Below are 19,998 nucleotides of genomic sequence, written 5' to 3' on the forward strand. Positions count from 1 at the left end.
AACGTGCAGATAAGGCCTTAGTTGGTCGGGGTATTTCTTCTTCTGAGTGTTTAGTGTATGCCAGAGATTGTAATAAATCAACAGTAAGTGGTTCCCAGGCCCAAGAATTAGGGATTCTGCCAGTTCTAGATGGAGTTGCACTGCCTCTGAAAGAAGAGGTTAGGAAGTTCAGGGGTGCTCTTTGAACCATCTTTGTTCATGGAGGACCAGCTGGCCTGTGATGAAGAGTGCCTATCATCAGCTTCAGGTGGTATACCAACTGGATTGCTGGGGCACCTGGACAGTAATATCTTGGTCCCTGCTGGTGCACCTGGACAGTAATATCTTGGTCCCTGTGGCATTGGTAATCTCAGGTCTGGACTACCGTATGTGGGGATTCCTTTTCAGTTAGTCTGGAAGCTGCATCTAGTGCAGCTTGGGTGATGAGTGGTGCTCCTCACTGGGCACATATCATGCCAATGCTGGAGGGGTGGGGTCTGCACTGGCCTCCTATTAGCCACTGAGCCACTCTTAAGGTTCCACCCTAAATACCCTGGAGCAGGTTGCCTGAAAAACTGTCTTCCCCTCCACTGTCCATTAAAGGCACTAGGGTCAGCTAATGGAACCCAGTTAGTTTTGCAACAGCCTGAAGATGATTGACACGGAGACAGGCTTTTTAAATGGTGGCACTAGTGCTTGGATATGAGAGACCCCATCAATACTGGCATTCCGCCGACTCTTGAAGACACACCTATTTAGGCAAGCCTTCCTCCGAGCAGAATTTTATTGTTCTATTTATGAAAAAGCTCTTGTTATGCTTTTTAATTGCTTTTTTACACTGCATACTTTAATGTTTTCGTTTCCAATGGAATTGTTATTGAATAGTTTACTTACGTATTGATTTCATAGTTGTAAACAGCTTAGAAAACATTTTGGCATATAATTGGCTTATTTATTTCATAACTTTTATATACCACCTGAGTATAAAAAAGTAAAAGTAAAAGCAGATCCAGTTTCACTTTCCATGTCATAACCCTGTCATATTCAGGATTACAGTTCACCACAGAGTTCCTGGGAGACCTCCTGTGCAAGTTTAATGATCAGATCAAACCTTTCCACTGCTGAGAGCTGAAAGCTGGATTCTGGTACAATTGTCCCTCCCTGTTGTTTAAAACATAGTAGCACTTTAAAATATAAACAGGATAAACACTTGATTTTCGAGACACAACGGAAGCTGTGCCTTGGTTTAGGTAGGAAAGCTTTTGTTTATTATTGTGTTTATTTATTATGTTTGTGGGCTGATTTATTTGATTTCTGCTTTGGCTTCATGGTTGTAATAAGTTTAAACAAATATAAAGGATCGATTTCATGGCTAGCCTCCAGGAGATATTGGAGACTAATCTGTCAGATCAGAAGAAAAAGCATCCTGAGTTTTTGCAAGAAGAACTCACTGAAAGTCTCCCCCTATTATTTAAAGAAATAATACCAGTGTTGCCCTAAGCACTATAAAACCACACGTCTGAATTGCCGTCACGTTCTTCTGCAAATGAGAATTTTAGAGAGAGAAAAGAAGAGGCAAAAATGCCACTAGTCCTTCTTGGAAAGGAATCCAGATCCCCGAAGACCCAGTCCATCTTTTCTAGGCGGTTGCATCTGCTTCTCCTCTCCAGTACTCCTTGATGCTTATTGCACTGTACTATTTCGGTGGCCAGTCTGGGTGGAAGAACACGGTGAGGTGCCACGCCCCTCCTCCCTTTCCAACAATCCCACCAAAGCAAATCCAGGACGGCGCAGGGATCTCTTGTTGTGCCTGTGTGCTGAGGCTGGGACTGTCACTCATTCTCTGATCAGCTCATGAAAGCAGCTAGATAGCAGCTGGACAAAAATAATAGATATATATATATTAAAATATTACACCGTTCCGGGGGGATTTTTTTCCCACGTCTCCCCCCACCCTTCTTCGCTTTGCACCTGAATCTCTCGTCTTAACCGGCCCAGGTTCCTATTTGAAAGAGGAAAATATATATGCAAGAAAACTTCGTCTCCATTCGGCAGATGACAATGCTTCAAAGCAAGGATCTCATCTGGACTTTGCTATTCATCGGGACTGCAGGTACACCTTTTGGCATTTTTTAGAAAAGCAAACCTTAAAGTGATGATTATTTGCATGTAATTTCCCCTGGATTGGATGCTGGTGTCTTACACTCCCCACCCCGCGTCCCCGGCTTCAGTTTGCAGCAAGGGATGGAATCCGGTTTGTTTGCTCGGATGGCAGACCGGGGGGCTTTGCAATTTGCCTTCTCGGCTGGCTTCTTCCTCCAAATGTTTGTCGCGTGGAATTTGTACGCGTGAGGTTTTTCTTATTTTTTTGTGACCGTTGCTTTTGCTCCCCCCCTCCCAAATCCTCCATCCTTGTTGCATGCCTACATTTTTTTTTGAAGGAAACATTTTTTGGTGACTCTTGATGGTGCTAGGAGACATTTGGTTTGTATGGGAGGTGCTGCTCCAACAATCCGGAATGCTAAACATGAGCCCCCCCTCCTATTCCCCACCCCAAGATCCAACTCGAGCATCTTCAGAATAAACCGGGGGGGGGGATGTCCTCTCAATTTTTATTTGTCTTTAAAAAATAAAATAAAATAAAAATGGCAGGGACCACCTTCTGCTTCGGAGGATTGTCAGACCCTGCTCTATTCTGTTAACGGTTTGCAAATTTGAGATCTAGAGGGGGGGGCACGAAGGAAAGAAAATCCGGGAGTGGAATTGGTCCGGGGGTTGCGGCGGCGGCGGGGGGGGGGGAGAGGGAGTTTAGGAACCCTGTGGAGCTGGGGGGGGGCGAGAGAGAGCGTCTCGTTTTTTGGAATTTGTTCGGAGTCCTTGCTCGCACCCCCCCCCCCCCAGGGCTGAGTGCATGGTGTCTTTGCTTCTCGAGCAACATTGTTCTCATTCAAAAGAGCATACAGAATTGAGGGATTGGCTGGAACCGGGGGCGGGCGAGGAGGAGGGTTGGGGGGGGTTTGGCAAGAGAAGGGAAGATCCAGGGACCGAGCGGTTTGACAGCAGAAAGTAGAAAAGCAGAATAGAAACCGGGGGGGGGGGTTTGGATGGAGAGGGCGTGAACCAAGGGCATGCGGGGGGGGGGAGGGAGGGCTCGGGTACGTTTGATGACTCTATTTTTTTGGGGGGGGATTGGGAGGAGATGCAAATAGTGGCGAGATCAGCCCTCCTGTCTCTCCCCCCCCCCCTTGTGTGATCCTCAGGCTTGTGTCTATTGCCAATTGCAGACAATGGAGGGAGGAGAGAAGGGGGGGGGTTGAGGATGCTGCGTGCGATGTGTTAATGGTGCCGCCGTGTGAGCAGCTGAAGCGCGTGGGGGGGGGGAGCGAGGCAGCGATTGGGGCTGTTTATTTCTTCAGCGCACCAGCGAAAGGCTGCTGCAAATTCCCCACAGGCAATTTCTTCTTATCATTATTATTTGCAGCCGGGAGTGGTGGTGGTGGTGGTGGTGGAGGGAAATCGACGCTTTGCATTTTTGCAAATAAAATCCCTGCTTTGGGCCGGGAGTGGCGGGGTGGGGGGAGGAGAGAAAGGGGGGGGGAGAGACAGGATCGCTCGCCAAATAAATAAATAAATAAATAAGTAGATAAACAAACGGATCAGGGAGGCGACGTCGTCGTTGCAAAGGGGCCAGGTGGGGCTGCGTGTGAATTTATGGCGGCGCAAATGGGGAAATTGCTTTTTTAATTTTAAAAAAAAATCAAATCAAATCTGGGTACGGAGTGGGGGGAGGAAGCTCCCGAAAGTGCAAACGCGTCCCCCCCCCGCTTTCCATCCCCAGCGGCTTGTACGCGCCGTGTGTGTGTCGGTGCGCGCGCATTGCAATAGATGGAGAGCGCGCGCGCGCTGCTGCTGCTGCTTCTGCTTTCTGCTTGCGATGGAAGCGACGGGCGAGCGCGAGCCACCCTGCCCGGGCTGAGGTGTGTGCGCGTGAGGGGGGGGGTTGTTGATTGAGGCCTCGGCCAATCAGAACCTAGCAGAGGCCGAGCGGGAAATGCCGTTAGGGTCTCTCTTTTTTTTGGATAGCCCAACGTTCGGAGCAACCCCGCCCCTCGGGAGCGCCCCCTCCCCTCCAGTTTCTAACGGGCATCATTACCTCAGAGGGGCAGCCCGCCAGTGTCGCCAAATGTCTCTTCTTCTCCTCTCCTCCCCGCAAAAAAATAAAATAAAAATCCTCGACGCTTCACAGCTTCCGACTGTTAGGCGTATTATAAGGCAGATTCTTACTCCACCTCCTCACCAATTATTTTATTACACTGAAAAGCTCTTCCACACGTACCAAGAATGCCACATTTCTGGGCTTCACACAGTGATAGTTGTTTCTCAAAGGCTTACTCCTCCTCTCAGTACAGTTTTTTCCCTCCAAAGACCCCACATGGAGATACAGCCGAAGAGGAGGCAGACTAGAATCCCACAGCCCCACCTGGCACCGCGCTTGCCTGGTGCCAGGCGTCTCTCGCTTGTTGTTGTCGGAAATCCCCACAGAACTGCGACAAATGTTAAAAATACCTCAGCCGTGCCACCCCCGTGGAAACGCAGCCTCACCTGAAGAAGCTTCCCACTTTCATGGCTGCTAGTAGAGCTTGTGTTATTGTCATGGGGCCAGCCGGATCCCTCACAAATGCCACCCTCGCATTCTGGGCTTGATGCTGTGGAACGGGGGTCGTTGGGGAGGAGCTGTTGGCAACAGGATATTTTTAACTTTTCAGATCCGCTTCTCCCCCAGTAAATATTCAATGGGTGGGAATGCAGGCTGGCATTTTGCTTACAGTGACGTTATTTGGTTGGTGCGAAAAAAATCTTGCGTGCATGAAGAGCACCGATTCCAAGTAAGCATCCGATGCCTAGAAGCACCTTCTGCCACTGCTCTCCATCATTACAAAAGCCCTTGTCCCATCAAGGCAAAAGGTCAGCCTTCCTCATGGAAAATGGGAGTTCCTAAGTCTGTTATCAAGTACTGTAGTACTGCAGCCACTGTCATGGTAAGCACCGCCTTGTTGGGCTTAAGGTTGGAGACTTTGGTATGATTCCCTCCTCTGATAATGGTGCTCTGTGCTATTGAAACTCTGCCCCGGGATAGGGAATGTCAGGGGCCAGATGTTGCCCTCCAGCTTCTCTGTTTGGCCCTTGGGCCTTTCCCCAGGCCACACCTTTCACTGGCCTTTATTCACACCCTCCATGAATGCTTTTGCCTGGCTGGAATGTGTCCTTGAACTCCGATAATGTTTATTGCTTGCCTGGATGGAGGCAATGTGTGTGTGTGTGTGTGTAGAAACTTGCTTGCTGTACAAAGGTAAAAAATTGCATTTGTTGCTCCACCCCATTTTGTCTCTAACCCCACCCACCACTGATTTATGGCCCTTGGAAGGTTGTCTAGAAGGGAATGTGGCCCTCGGACTGAAAAGGTTGCTCACCCCGCTCTAAAAAGATAGTATTGCCTCACCAGATTTCAGTAAGAGGCCTCCCAGGTTTGTACCCATTGTTGCGATAGCTCATCCTGTGTTAGAATCCTATGCCATGTACACCAAATTATATACTTTTTATGCTCTGCGTGAATAGGTCTGGCATAAGCTACCACCTCTAGTTTTGTATGCATTTAAGTGGGTTAAAAATACCCACTTCACCCATAAGTATGTAGTGAACGTGTGAAGCTCCAGGAAAGGTGAGTCTATAGTTTGTGTGGACAATCTACTATTTATTTATTTATTAAATTAATATACTGCTTGATTGTAAAATGAAAACAAAAATCCAAAACGTTTTACAAAAGGAATACTGTAAACAATAAACACTACTGCTTGCAAGTTGAATCCATTGCTTCTTGTCCAACCTGCAACAGCTCTTTGCTGAGGTTTACTGCTACCTTGCCCAATATTGCTGAGATACCACATCCGGTCAGTGCAAATAACAGTTGCTGTCACATCAGAGGTGGATTTAGGGAAGTGCAACTGGTTCTCACACATTGGGCACCAAGCCAAGAGAGGACGCTGCAGGGGGTACTGCAAAAATGACAGGCAATGGAAGATGGGGGGTGGGATTTTGGCTTTGCACAATTTTCTTGTGAAAGCTCAAAGTCTGCCACTGGTCACATAGTCTGCAAACAACCACTGTTGGGATTCCATGCATCTTCTCAAGATACTGACACGTCAAAGCCCAGTGATCACTCATACACTTGATATTTCACCATTGCCATAACAAAAATTGCAAACGTAACTCAAACAAATTACCATTACTGTACACGTATGCAACTGAAACCTCAACTGGATAACTCCTCCTCCCCTCATCTTTGCTACAACACAACACACCTCATACAGTTCCGGTCCTCACCTCTATGTAGTGGACTCATGTAGGCAATACCAGGAGCTTTCCATGAAAATTCCAAACTGCCACATTCTTAATGCATGCTCAAAACCATTTAATAACTAGCATGCATTGCATAGCACCACTGTGGTTGAAAGTGGGACTTTGAACGCTTTCATTTATTGTTTGATTAACAATAAATAAGTTAATTAAATTTAATGATTTAATTAACAATAAATAAACTAATTGTGTGAAATTGTACCTCTATATTTTGTATTTAAGTGGAAGAAAGATGTAGAAGTTACAGTCTTTGTTACAGATCATAGAATCTCGAGAAACCCTTTTGTCCTCCACATGTTCCATTCTCATCAGCCCCAGCCAACATGCCCAGTGATCAGGAATGTTGGGAGTTGTAGTCCAGTGACACAGTTTGCCCCTCCCTGATCTATTGCAAAAGATTATTTACATACATATTCTTCCTACCTATTTAGCTCCATCTTCTCTTCTCACTGTTAACTGTCTATACCACTATTTCTAATAGAATTGATCCAGAATTGGCCTCTACAGTCACTTACGGACCCACTGTTAAGACCGTGTTCATAGAAGACAATCTTACTCAGCTACGAGTGATCACCAATGAAAAGAAAGAAGTCTATGCCACTTCTCTGAGCAGAGTAATAAGGATCTGGTTTGGTTTCCTTTGGAATGAGGCAAATGAAAGCTTATTGGTATTTTGTGTAATATTTCCCTTTATTTACAAACATATGGGTGGTGGCACAGGTTAAAGACTCCACAGGACAAAGTCAGCTGCTGGCATACCAGCTTTCTGGGAGAAGCCCAGCACCCTAAGATGCATACAGAACCAAATCTCAGCTCTCTGTGTCTCTCTCAATTCAGACTGCAGCCTCTTGTTATTTTTGACACACAACCTTGCTTGCCCCCTCTTCCTGACTAGAGGTGGTGCTGCGGAATTCAGATGAGTCTTGGCAAACCACACCACTTGGTTTGTTGTTTAGTCGTGTCTGACTCTTTGTGACCCCATGGCCCAGAGCATGCCAGGCACGCCTGTCTTCCACTGCCTCCCGCAGCTTGGTCAAACTCATGTTCGAAGCTTCAAGAACACCATCTCATCTTCTGTTGTCCCCTTCTCCTTCTGCCCTCAATCTTTCCCAACATCAGGGTCTTTTTCAGGGAGTCTTCTCTTCTCATGAGGTGGTCAAAGTATTGGAGCCTCAGCCTCAGGATCTGATGCTGTTAAGGTGCTACACTCAATATGCCAGCAAGTTTGGAAAACTCAGCAGTGGCCAGAGGATTGGATAAGATCAGTCTACATCCCAATCCCAAAGAAGGGCAGTGCCAAAGAATGCTCCAACTACCGCACACCACTTGGTATTCTCACAGAAATCTGATGGGAAACCCGTAACACCTCATATAAAATTAGTTATTCTACATCCACTGTAGCTTCAAATATATTTGTTTTTTAAAATGTATACAATACACAGCTTTTCACATGTGTTTCAAAATGGCTTACAAAGAAAAAACAATACAATATACAAAATTTGAATCTAGATTAAAACATCAAAAAGCAAGAGCAGCATTCATGGTACATTGGCCATTGATCTTGGAGAAATTAACTCATCCAGTAGATTGTCATCTGCCACCATTAGCATAGTTACTGTTTGGTCCTCATCTGTGCTGGAGAGAACATTTAAAACTCTGGTGCTAATGTTAGGGATTTTTTCCAAGTTTTCCAAGTAAAATCACATCCCAACCAACTTTATTTCTGTCAGTTGGCACATTCTAAGGGGATGTGTCTTGTCCTAGAACATACATTCCAACCACACAACACCTGTTGTGTAGGAATGATGGATACAACCTCCTTTTAACTGCTCCTTGTTCTTAAGATTTCTCTCAACAATCCGCGATAGGGTGTTGTTGCCTCTTACATAACTGTGGTTAGCAATTGTCTTTATGAAAACCGCTAAACTAGCCTTCCATGTCAAATGTGTGGTTTTCACCTATTCTTGCTCTGTCCTTGCCCTTTCTGCTCAGCCTTCAGTTAATCAACTGTTTATGCATTTCATCTCATAGATTTCCCCAGCTGACATACACATACTAACATACCATCTACTATTGAAAGTGACTTCATTGTCCTACCACAACACACGCTATCACCAAATACCGGCCTTGTTTTTGGATACATGGTATGAATTGTACTTCAGGCGACAAGGAAATAGGGTAGGGCTGGGGAACCATTTTCAGCTTGAGGGCTGCATTCCCTTCTAGACAAGTTTCTGGGGGCAAATTGCTAATGGTGGGCTGGTCCAGAGGCAAAAGTGCACAGAGCAACAAATATGAATTTTACCTTTGTGTGGTAGGCTAGATTATTTACCACTCCACCCAGGCAAGCAAGAAGCATTAGCAGAGTTCAAGGACATTTTCTATATAGGCAGAAAGACTTTAAAATGGCATGAAGAACGGCTACTGAGGGGCCAGTCTTGAGGGCCACATGGAAACTTGGAGACTGCATTTGGCCCATAGGCTTGAGGCTCTCCATCCCTGAAATGGGGGAGGCAATTTATTTCCCCCAGAAGTGAGCACCCAAATGTTCATTTGTCACTTCTTTGTTTTAAAGGCTGTTTTATGCAGTAGTGTTACAAAAGATTACAATAATGGTCCAGGGTTCTTGAGGAGCTGCATGAGCTGAATGCAGGAATCGTTTCAACAAACATAAAATGGAGAAGCCAATTACAAATAGGAAAAAGCGAAATCCATATTTTGGTGTCACGAGCAACATTTTCCTTTCATAGAACAACAGAACTGTTTTAATGTACTAAGCCTTTCCTCTTGGGGGAAACATGGCTGCAAACAAAAGACAGACAAAATGGTGGCTAGAGGGTTCCATCAACCATATTATACCAATTAAAAACAAAACTGTCTCCTATTTACAGTAGCTTAAATGAAAGCAGAAAAAGGAGATAGCTGCAGGGGTGTAGTGAAGAAGCCTTCAATAAACTCTCAGCTGTGATCACCCGGTGGGGTGGGAATAAAGGCTTATTTTCTGCCCACCCCAACACATCTTTCAAAATCACCTTCCCTTTTGTTTACATTTTCTGTGTCCAGGGATAGCGACACCCTAATTTACTTTTCAGATTAAAACAATATTCCTTTTATAATGCAGGCCTTCATTTATAGATACAGCAGATGGCTCCTCTTCTTGTGTGCTCATGCTGAGTACTATACGATTTCTTAAATAATAGAGAGTTTTCTATATATAATCCTTCCACATATCGACATGCAGACCTGAGGATCTTGGTCTTGACCAGTTGATTTTTTTAAAGGGACAGTTAATTTTAATTTAATGAATTTCAATATTTTAATTCTTGCAAGGATTATGGCTGTGTTCCAGGTTGCAAAGTGCCTTGATGTTTTCCTGGCTGAGCTCCAGATATATATATTTTACAGATACTGTATCATGTATTTTGCTATAAGGAGAAAATAAAAATTGGCACTTTGCTCTTAAAAGAAGATATAGACTACAATGGGTCGGGTGGCACGAGACCAGAAACAATTGATGTGGGGGGAGGAGGAGAAAATGCACCTGCTACCATCAAGTCTGGAGGGAACAACAAACAGCAGCCAAATGAGACAAAAAGCACACTTTATGTTTCTTGATGTAAAAAGAACACCACCCCTCATTTTATTGATCCCTGAAGGAGTTTGAGGTATATGCAGGTTTCCTGCCCCCTGGTTTTATTAGTGTGTGTGCAGTTTTTGAAGTATTATAACATTTTTATAGGGAGTTCAAATGTGAGCAGCAAATTTCTGGTCTACCTTGTGCTCCTTTGGGGCAGATGTTACAGGATGACTGGGATGTACACATACATGAAGTCAGAGCCCAAGGAACCCCAGGAGTCTGTTCACCTCAACACTTTTTTTTTTAACATTCTTGCCTAAAAATTCAGTACTGGCTCCTAAGAATTCAAAATACTTTCCCAATCTTGAACAGCACATTTTTGGGAAAGCAGATTTTGGTATGTATACTACACATACCATCTATTATTACCTGGGAGAATTAATGGGGCCATATAGCTTTGCATGCAATACCAGGAGTTGTCAAAGTTTGCCACAATGAGGGGTCTCTTCTGAGTGCAATGATACTGGCATTTTTTTTTGGCAGCGTTTATTGTTTATTGGAGGAGAGAATAAAGTGGGTATCTGGAATCATTCCTTCCCCTCCAAGGAAAAGTGATCATTGTTGATCAAGAACAATGGAAGCAGCCTCAGATGTGGCTTTGGTAGGCATGAACTGCTAGGGTCAGAAGGATGATCTGTGTACAGAATCTTTTTTACATGTGTGAATCACCCCTGATGGATTATGTTTAAATGAGTAGATTATAGAATTTAGGTTTGGTTCATATTCTATAGTAGATATGGATTTCCTGAGTGGCCTCAGCTAAAATGTATATTCTCTTTCTTGATTTCCAACTGGGAAATCAAGGGTCTGTCAGAATAAATGAGGTAATGAATATAAAGCACTTTTTATATCTATACTTTTCTGTATACATTTATTGTTACAGTATTATCATGACTTGTCTTGGCCTCCTGCAGTTTGATGTTTGCACTTTTACAAAGCAGACAATAAGACTGGAGCTACCTCCCTCCAAATTGAGATTCATGCCTAGGCATTTGAAATGTATTTTGATCATTGCTTATTAATAAAAATAATATATGAAGACCAGTTTAGTTGAGAGAGGTGCATTTTCACAGTGTATTGATTTGAACATGGTGGACACAAGTGAACACAGATTAGTAATTTTGATTAGGCCACTTGCAAGGTGTTCTTCTGTTAAACATGTCATTTTCTCTTTATTGGTGTCAGGAAAAGATGGAAACTGAGGGAAAAGTAAAATAATTATGCTTTGAAGATTAGTGCTTTGTATGTGTGTGGTGGAAAAGAAGTAACACAAAATATTGAATGTATTTGGATCATCCTGGATGTGGTTTAGAAAGTAACCACATCTCCCAGGCATCTCTTCAATCTCCCTTGAGACTTTTTTTCAGTGTGGGGAGCAGCATTTTCATTTTTGGGAGTGAGGTTTGTTGTCTAGAAGTTTCCATTGGATCGCGCCTGACATCTTGGAAAGAGAGAAATCCTTGCCCAGATAGGCATGATGGTATAGGTGGGTGGGTGGGGCAAGACCTCCCAAACCCATAGAGTCAGTAAGGGGTTAGAATCTGAGCAAACTAATAAAATCCTGAATTGAGCAAGGGCTGGGAATGTTGGCATCTGTCTGTATTGAAAAACAATGGAGTACATCTCTAGGACCCCAAAGACCCTGATGCTGGGAAAGATTGAGGACATAAGGAGAAGGGGACGACAGAGGACGAGTTGGTTGGACAGTGTTCTTGAAGCTACAAACATGAGTCTGACCAAACTGCGGGAGGCAGTGGAAGACAGGAGTGCCTGGCGTGCTCTGGTCCATGGGGTCACGAAGAGTCGGACACGACTAAACGACTAAACGCCTAAACAACAACAACAACAACAACACATCTCTAGGGGTGAAGTCAAAAGCTGCATTAGCAGCACCGAAGTGACTTCTCTGGGGTGCAAGCCTGGACAGTGTGTATGGAGGTCCTACACTCCGCAGACAAGACTCCTCTCTCAGCCTTGCTGATGTGGCCCAAAGGAAAACCGGGCAATACAGTTAGCATCAGGAGTTACCGGAAGGAGGCATACAAGGAGCCATTCAACCGTCCGAGGGATTCCACTTTCGATTTCTGTAGGGTTTACTTAGCCTTTTCTTCTCCTGAAGAAATCCCGCAATGCAGTGGAGGTTTAGGATCAGACTTTTCCTTCTCCTAGATAGGCTATCTTCCCAGGTTGATGAGCCCCTTCTACCCCTCACTTCTGTCTACAGCACATGCAGAAACTGCCTTCTTGACTGTTGGACCTACTGTTAGTTTTGTCCGCTCAATTTGCCAGAGCTCGTTTTTGCATGCAGGGCATGTCCCTAACTCACTGAGGATTTGAGACCCATCGGCTACCCTCTCCTGGTTTAGCTAGCCAGTCAAAGCCATTTCCCAGGGTGTGGCTGCTGTCACATGCTGACAGCTTCTAGGAACCACAGGTGAGAGCTGAGTGCAGGGCGGTGACCAAAGTTGGATAAATTACCCCAGAAGAGGCACATGTCCCCTACAAGAGGTACCACCCCTCCCCTAATACCCCTTACACCCAAGGGATGAAAATAACACCAGTTAATTTCCTCATGAGGCCAACCTGGTGATGGCTCATTGTGGGTGGGTTGTTGAAGAAACAATGGTGCTGATGGCCAGTCATTAGCCCCTCGATGGAAACCATCAACCAGGCAGGAGTCTCTGCCAGGCACAGAGGGAGAAGTTGCCAGGGTTATGGTGGGTGTTGATGTAACAGGAAGGGGGAGTTGTGTTTTGTAAGGCTTTGGGGGAAGAAGGGAGGGGCCAGAACTTCATGCGGGGCTGGCTGGGATAGGTTTTACACAAAGATTGATTTCTGCTCTTGACCCAAGCTTGCTGAAGCTATGATGAGAGCAACAAGAGACAGCCTTGGGGTGTAATGTTCTGCATTCCCTCCATCAACACTCAAGTGTAAATATGTGTAAATAAACCATATTTCTTAAAGACACTGCTGACTCTGCCATGCCTCATTCCAAAGAAAACAAACCCTGGTGCCAAGACCCCTGGAATCTCTTGCACCACTTGGCAGAGATTGGGGTGGCTGGTAACAATATCCTTTGTTAGGCATTAAATTCATAGCAGTAAATTTTGAAGGTCAGATTTGCACTGTTTGTGGTCCCTTTGTTTGGAAAAGCACAGTGCCAAACCTTAAAGCTATTGCTGATGCAAAGTGATGTAAATGAGTTGGGGTTGGTGGTGCTGCTATTATGCCCTTTCCTGTTTGTAGTGTTGAAACACTGCTTCTCTCTTGCAGCTGCTCATTAGTAGCTTTGCCTTTTGATGTTACCCTGAATGCCAAATGGCAGGTTTTCAAACGCTTTTAATACACTGTATTTATAACTGTCTTACAGAACCACTGCTAAGTGCGGGAATATCTATCTGTTACTGCCTTCCTCAACTTGGTGTATTCCAGGTGTTCTGGACTATAACATCAACTATGTTAGCTGGTAGAAGTTGTAGTTCAAAACATCTGGAGGGCATCCCTTTGGGGAAAGCTGATCTATAAGTATTTGTTTTTCAGTTTACAGTACAGCGACCAGATTGTGCACCCAAATAAAGAATATATAAGAAATCAGAGGATGATATTTCAGACTGAAATAATGCTCTTGGTTTTATGGCTCAGACTGTGAGTGTAGCAATTCAAAGATTAGAATGGAGAGATTAAGGTTGGGGTCAAAGCTAATGATTCTTGTGTTATGGTTGCAGTCAGACAGCAGTTGTCTCTCCCCCACTCCCCCAAATAACTTAGGAAGTAGTAGAAAATTGAAAAGATAGAGCCAAGAGCCAAGAGTTGGCAGGATCATACCTGCTTCCCATACACCACATATTTTTGTCAGCATGCTCTGCTGTTCCATGATGTATTTACATGTATTTACATTTTGCAACAGTACTGGAAGAATTATAATGGGTGCACCATGACACAGATTAAGCTGTAGACTAGCCTTTCCCAACCTGGTTCCCTCTAGAAGTTTTGGATTAGGAATCCCATCAGCCCCAGTTAGCAGGGCCAATGGTTGGAATGATGGAAGTTGTCATCTAAAACATTTGGAGGGTTAGAGAAACCTGCTGTATACTTTCCTACACCCTTAATGTACCTTTAAACCCCTGATTCCACTTGCAGAAGGGAAAGGTCTCCTCAACAAGAGAAGCCTCTGCTTTTGGGTTTTTAATTTTAAATGCCACCTGTGCAATGCCTCTGGGCTAGAGTTGATTAAAAGAAAAAAAATGCAGATTACTGTACTAAAGGATTAGCTATGAAAGTATTCCCTTTTAACTTACCTACTAGCATTGCAGCTAGCACATGACTGATAAGCTACTCACATATAAACCTAACTCTCACTCCGTGTTGGATTTGTCATACTTTTTATTCCTGAATATATTATAGAGACAGAGAAGGGATCAGGTTTCCCATGAGGAATTTTGGAGATCTACTGCTACATCTATAGATAAATTTAAAAGACTTGTTGATGGTCTTTCTTGCATCTTTCTCCATGGTGCTGGATTTATTCTGTGAAATAGGAGGTGATATCTGTGGAGAGTTATTAAGATAATAGTGGCTTGAGAAGGTTGGACTCACACAGAATACTATTGAGAATGACACAGCTTTACCTTGGTGGTCTTCAGTGCCATTCCTGTCTGCTGAATTCCATTTCCCCCTCTTAACCAGCAACTGAAAAAAACTGCTTGTTTTTCTTGAGTGAGTTTTGCTACTGGTTGTTTGAGTGCTGAGACCAAAAAGGAAAAGGCAGGGATACATCAAGCCAGGCCAGCCCTTGTTGCTAGCCCTTCTCATATTCCCACCCACACGGGCACATGTCAGTGAAATTAATAAGAAGTGAGTGAAAGTGCAGCAAACATGCATTATGAATTTGTGGTGGGGGGCAGACTCCCCATAATCTATACATTCAGTGAAGGGTTAGAAGAGGGGTCAGCAAACTTAACCGCGCCTCGGGCTGGTGTCTCCAGCGCTGATTGTGTGGTGTGCCGGAGGGCGGGGGAGCGCATGCCTACACGTGTGCCCACATGCTATTTCTGGTGCACTTCTAGGTTGGAGGAGCACCAGAAATAGCTTGTGTGCATGTGCATGGGGCTCCTCCGACCTGGATGTGCAAGGGAAATCATGCTTGCGCATTCGCAAATAACGCTTGTGCATGCACACAAGCTATTTCTGGTGCTCCTCCGACCTGGAAGTGGGCAGTCGCACAGCGCAGTGCCGATAAGAGCGGGCAGCGGGGGTTTTTGCGGGCCGGATAAACGAGTTCCTCGGGCTTTATGCGGCCCGCGGGCCTTAGTTTAGGGACCCCTGGGTTAGAACCAAGGTTTCCAAACTTATTTGGCCTACTTCCCCCTTTTCAGAAAAAACAACAACTCAGTGCCCCCTGGAAATCTACCTTCTTTAAGTGAAGAGATGGAGCTGGCGCAGCCTGCCTGCCCTTGGTGAAATTGGCAGGCAAGCTGTGATCCACTTCCCAAGCTTTGGTGAAGCTGAAAAGGGTTCACCCAAGCCTGGAAAAATCCCTCACCTCCAGCACAACCACCAGATGCAGGAGAGGGGTTGTCACCATCCTGCAGCAGTGGCCGACCTGGTGGTAAGCAACATTACACAACAGATGAAATGTGTACGAATGTGTCCCCCCCCCCAATTTTCTTCTTTATGTTTCCACCACCCGCTTATTGTTATTCAATGCCCCCAAACTTCACCTGAGGCTACTACTGCCCCCTGGATTGTTCCAGCACCCCCAGGGGTGTTATTGCAAGAGTTGGAAATACCAGGGAAGATAGAAACTTGGAGAAGGATGGAAATGGTAGCCCCGCTATGGAAAAAGGAGAAAAGGTGGAGTTAGAGGTTCATGTGAGTGTAGGAGGGGAGCACCTGTGGCCTACTGAATCAGTGCCGTAGGAAAAGGCAGCAGTTCCTTGTGTGCCTCCTGAATGTACTGAGCTTTCTGAATTGGTGCCTGCAGAGGTACCAGAAAAATGGGTGGAGCAGAAGGGAAAGCACAAGGCTTGTGTGCCTGTTGAATTTGGTGACGTTAAAATGTCACTGATCTTATTCCTGGGGTGCCAGTTCTTAAGTGGACCCAACAGCCAGGATCACCCAGAGTTCCATAGGTTTGGGGGAACAAAAATCACTGTGGAGGTTGCATGCTTTTGTTTAGCTTCATGAACCACTCCAGAGGTGCTGGGAGCAAGCAAAGAGGATGATTTTCGGCTACTGGTGTGAGGGTGTGGTCCAGGGGATTTTTCAGAAAGTGCCCCAAGATAAAGCCTGGTGGCAAGATTTTGGTTTGGAGTATGGGGTAGTGGATGACACAGATTTGCTGATGGGTAGTACAAGGAAGAGAAGTAGAGGATATTCCCCGTGTGCCAGAGAGGAAGCAGCTGGAATCCTGAAATTGTGTCCTGGAATGGCTGCAGAAGCTGATTTGGAGCTGGGGGGTTGGTTTGGAGGTTCACAACCAGAGGGAAGACCAAGATGGAATAGGAGAGCTCCAGAAACACTGAGCCTTTGGTTTTGAGCCACAGAGTGATTATTTGATGTACTGGAAGTGAGAACTGTGCAAAAGTCAAAATCCCAGTAGCTAAACCTCTGAAGTTGCTGCGAACCAGGAATCTTGTGTAGCTGTGTAAGCTACTGGAACTCTGTGATGACCCCAGGAGTTCTGTGATTACCCCGGTGGGCTACTGCAAGGGGTGGAAGCTTTTGCTCTTGGGATTGTGAACTGATTTGGGCTTGAGAAACAGAGGTTGCCAGGGTGACCTGGGTGCAGTGGGGGAAGCTGGAAGCAGAAGTAGAGAAATGGTTTTCAGCAAGTGCTGCTAGGAAGGAGAAGGAGGAAGTGGGCAGAATTCTATGCAGAGACTCAAGGGCAGCGGCCATGCTGGCTGGCTGGTGGAGGCTGTTCCAGAGAGACATGGGGATGGTGCTTAGGATGCCTCTGAATCCAATGCTGCGCTGCTGGGAAGGACAAGCCCCCCTTGAAATGCAAAGCTGTGAACTCTCTCCATAAAACTCAAGTGTACAGTATGTGTGATTGAACCATGTTTCATAAAGACACTAGTCTCTGCCGTGCCTCATTCCAAAGGAACACAAACCTTGGTTAAGTGCCAAGACTCCTGGAATCTTGCTACTGCTTTCCAGAGATTGGGGTGGCCTGTAACACATGTATGGCCCTTTCATGTGAACCCCAAACAATGAACAACATATTAAAATATATGCAGTAAAAGTTCAACAAATACAATGAAAACAATATAAAATAGCAAGTTCATTAAACAAATTTTATATTAGGAACACCAGTTAACCCTGAAACAAAGAAATAAACCAAAATATAACAAACCATTCTGCAAGTCTTTCACAGTTCCAGCCTGAAAGGTGACTGTGCATTTATTGAGTAAAAGAAAGAAAGAAAGAAAGGGCATGACAACATGGCAGAGTGGATGGGGATTATATCCATGATGACACTATGCCATATTCTGCCTGACTCCCCGCCCCCCAGTAAAAAAAAACAAAAACCCTCTCTCTTCTATTTTAAGTGAGTTAAGCTATTCATGATGGCCTTTTCTAGGGGTTGCTATTCTTGTGTGTTTCTTAAACCTGCCTTAGGGAACTAAAAACTTTACAGGTACAAGTGTATTCTGCATTCAGATTGTTCATATTAACAGGAAACTGCAAACTAGAAACCATTTAATTCATCAGCTTCCTTCTTTTAGATATTGTGTGAAAGTTTTTTACTTCACTGCTGGTGCAATCTAAGAGGTAGCTCATAGAGCTATGTCTACCCTGCAGTTAAATTTGTTAATTAATTACTGCTTCAGCCTTTATCTGTTTACTGTCTTGCATAACAGTGCTAACGATTAGGGCTGTGCATCAGAATTGGCCAATACCCAAGCCAAATTGGGCATATTTGAAGGGCCTCCGGTCTTGGATGAGTCAGGTACATATGCAGCCACAGATCACAGCAAGTTAAACTGGATTGGCACAGAGTAGGGCATTAGGCAGGAAGGGTGGGAAAACTGAAAAGGTTGAGACCTACCTGACCGGTGGCTGCATCTTCCCAGGAGAAGGTAGGCCCCATGCCACAGTTCTCTTTCCTGCCTGACACTCTACAGGATCAGTACTGTTGAACGGAGGCATCAGTCCTTTGGGATATGGGGAATTGGATCCTCCTGCTTAGCAGCTGTTAAATGGGAGGATCTGATCCTGCACAGTGCAATCAATGCTCCTTTGAGAATTGCTTGCCTCTCTTGCGTGCAGGGAAACGGCTCACAAAGGAGCAGCAATCAGCATCATGTAGGATCAGATTTTCTAGATCCTGCACTTTGCTGGCGTACCCCTCAAACTTTAAAAACCCTGTTTAAACTTTATGTTAACATGGAGTTTAAAAACCATAGGCCAACCTCCTAATGGTTTTGGGGATAGATCTGGGGCAGTGTGACTGGCTTCCATGGCGGAGCAGGGTAAATCCAGGAGTCAGGGCCCCATGGCAGATCAGGGGTGTGTGTTAGTGCACAACCCTGCTAACAATGAGAAGAGCCTACTGGATCAGGCAAATGGCCCATCTAGTCTAGTATCCTGTTATCACAGTGGCCAACCAGATGCCAGTGGGAAACCTGCAAGCAGGACCTGAGCACAAGATCACTCTCCCTTTGGTTTCCAGCAACTGCTAATAGATCTTGTGCCAGAAGATAGTGGTAGCTACTCCTCTTCAAAAGGAAACAACATATCCCACACTTCTTTCCCATGATGCTATGATGATTAAGCTTGGATGAAGCTTTGTATAGTTACTAGTAGGCTTGTGTTCTGTTACCACCTCAGGCTGTAGTCTTAGAACAGTAATTATTTAAGAAAGAGGTGGATCTTCCTTGGGAGAGTGATGAAGGCACATACTTTCCCTTGGCTCTGTCCAGTTTTTTGTTTTGCTTCAGTGGTAACTTGCCACTCTCCATCCAGTGATTAAAATAATGAGTGCCCCATTGCAATAAATGCGGAGTATATCATGGAGAGGATTGATCAAATTATTTCTTCACATAGTTAGGCCCAGCTGTGACACTTAACAACTTCTGGTTTAAAATAACCTTTGATCTTGGATTTAGAGCAAGAATTCCAGCCTAGCCAGAAGCCTAAAAAGAAAGAAAGAAAGTGCTAGCTTGAAAGAGCAATCCAGCTGGCTTTTATTTTTCAGCCCCAGTCAGAGGTTGTGTTTTGCCCATGCTCTGGGCTTTCAGTAACAGAGTATCAAGGATATACAATGAACTCATTCCAAACTCATGGGAATAAATTCAGATTTTAAATATTAAAACTTCAGTAGAAGATAGTTCCAGTTTATCCTCTTCCACCACATAAATTGATCCATTAAAAATTGATCCATCCCATTGTTTACACCTGCGGTGGAGATCTGGAGGATGGTGTAATAATCTGATGCAAAAAGAGATTTGAAAATATCAGGGGCTGTTTGTAATGGAGCACCTGGCAGAGCTTGGATTTCCTGCTGGTTCCACTCTGGACCTCATGAAGAAATGAAGCAGCTGGAGAAATCTGTAAAAATGTAATGTGAGAAGAAGTGTATGGGGGTGGTGTACTGGCTCTGTTAGTCACCAGTTTGAGCAGTCTGAGCAGCAGTCCATAGGACTCTCCCCAAATTCTGCATGTAGTTATTTTCATAGATCATTGAATGAACTTTGTGAAAGGCCAATTGCTCCTCTGCTACTCATTCCACAGGGCTGTTTGATTTTTAAAGGCCTTTGGGATGAGAGCCAGTTTGCTGACACATGAGCCTTCAAAACACAATTGAAATAAAATCTTTGGAAGACAGAGCAACTGGCAAGCAGTGATTCTCTTATTAAGTGGTGGTTTGAAAATAGATAGTGTCTTCTGTAGTGGTGTTCTATTGAAAAGGATTGGATAAGAATATTTTTACACAGTGCTTAAGAAAAAGGAGAGAAAAGAAT

General features: G+C 44.7%; 1 protein-coding gene across 12 annotated transcripts in view; it reads left to right on the top strand.

The window, feature by feature from the left end:
- Nucleotides 1–1,685: 1,685 nt before the first annotated feature.
- Nucleotides 1,686–19,998, top strand: part of NCAM1 (neural cell adhesion molecule 1) — a 230,002-nt gene continuing 211,689 nt past the window's right edge. For 3 of the 12 annotated variants that reach the window (XM_083588380.1, XM_083588381.1, XM_083588382.1), the window contains exon 1: nt 1,695–2,092. In XM_083588380.1, the coding sequence (XP_083444506.1) occupies nt 2,005–2,092 (88 nt within the window). In that variant the 5' untranslated portion in view covers nt 1,695–2,004. Of the gene's footprint in view, nt 2,093–19,998 lie in introns of all 12 variants that reach the window. The other 9 variants (XM_083588379.1, XM_083588385.1, XM_083588387.1 and 6 more) reach the window with 7 other exon arrangements.

The sequence above is a fragment of the Podarcis filfolensis genome (assembly GCF_964270895.1).
Source record: "Podarcis filfolensis genome assembly, chromosome: 15".
Taxonomy (NCBI): domain Eukaryota; kingdom Metazoa; phylum Chordata; class Lepidosauria; order Squamata; family Lacertidae; genus Podarcis; species Podarcis filfolensis.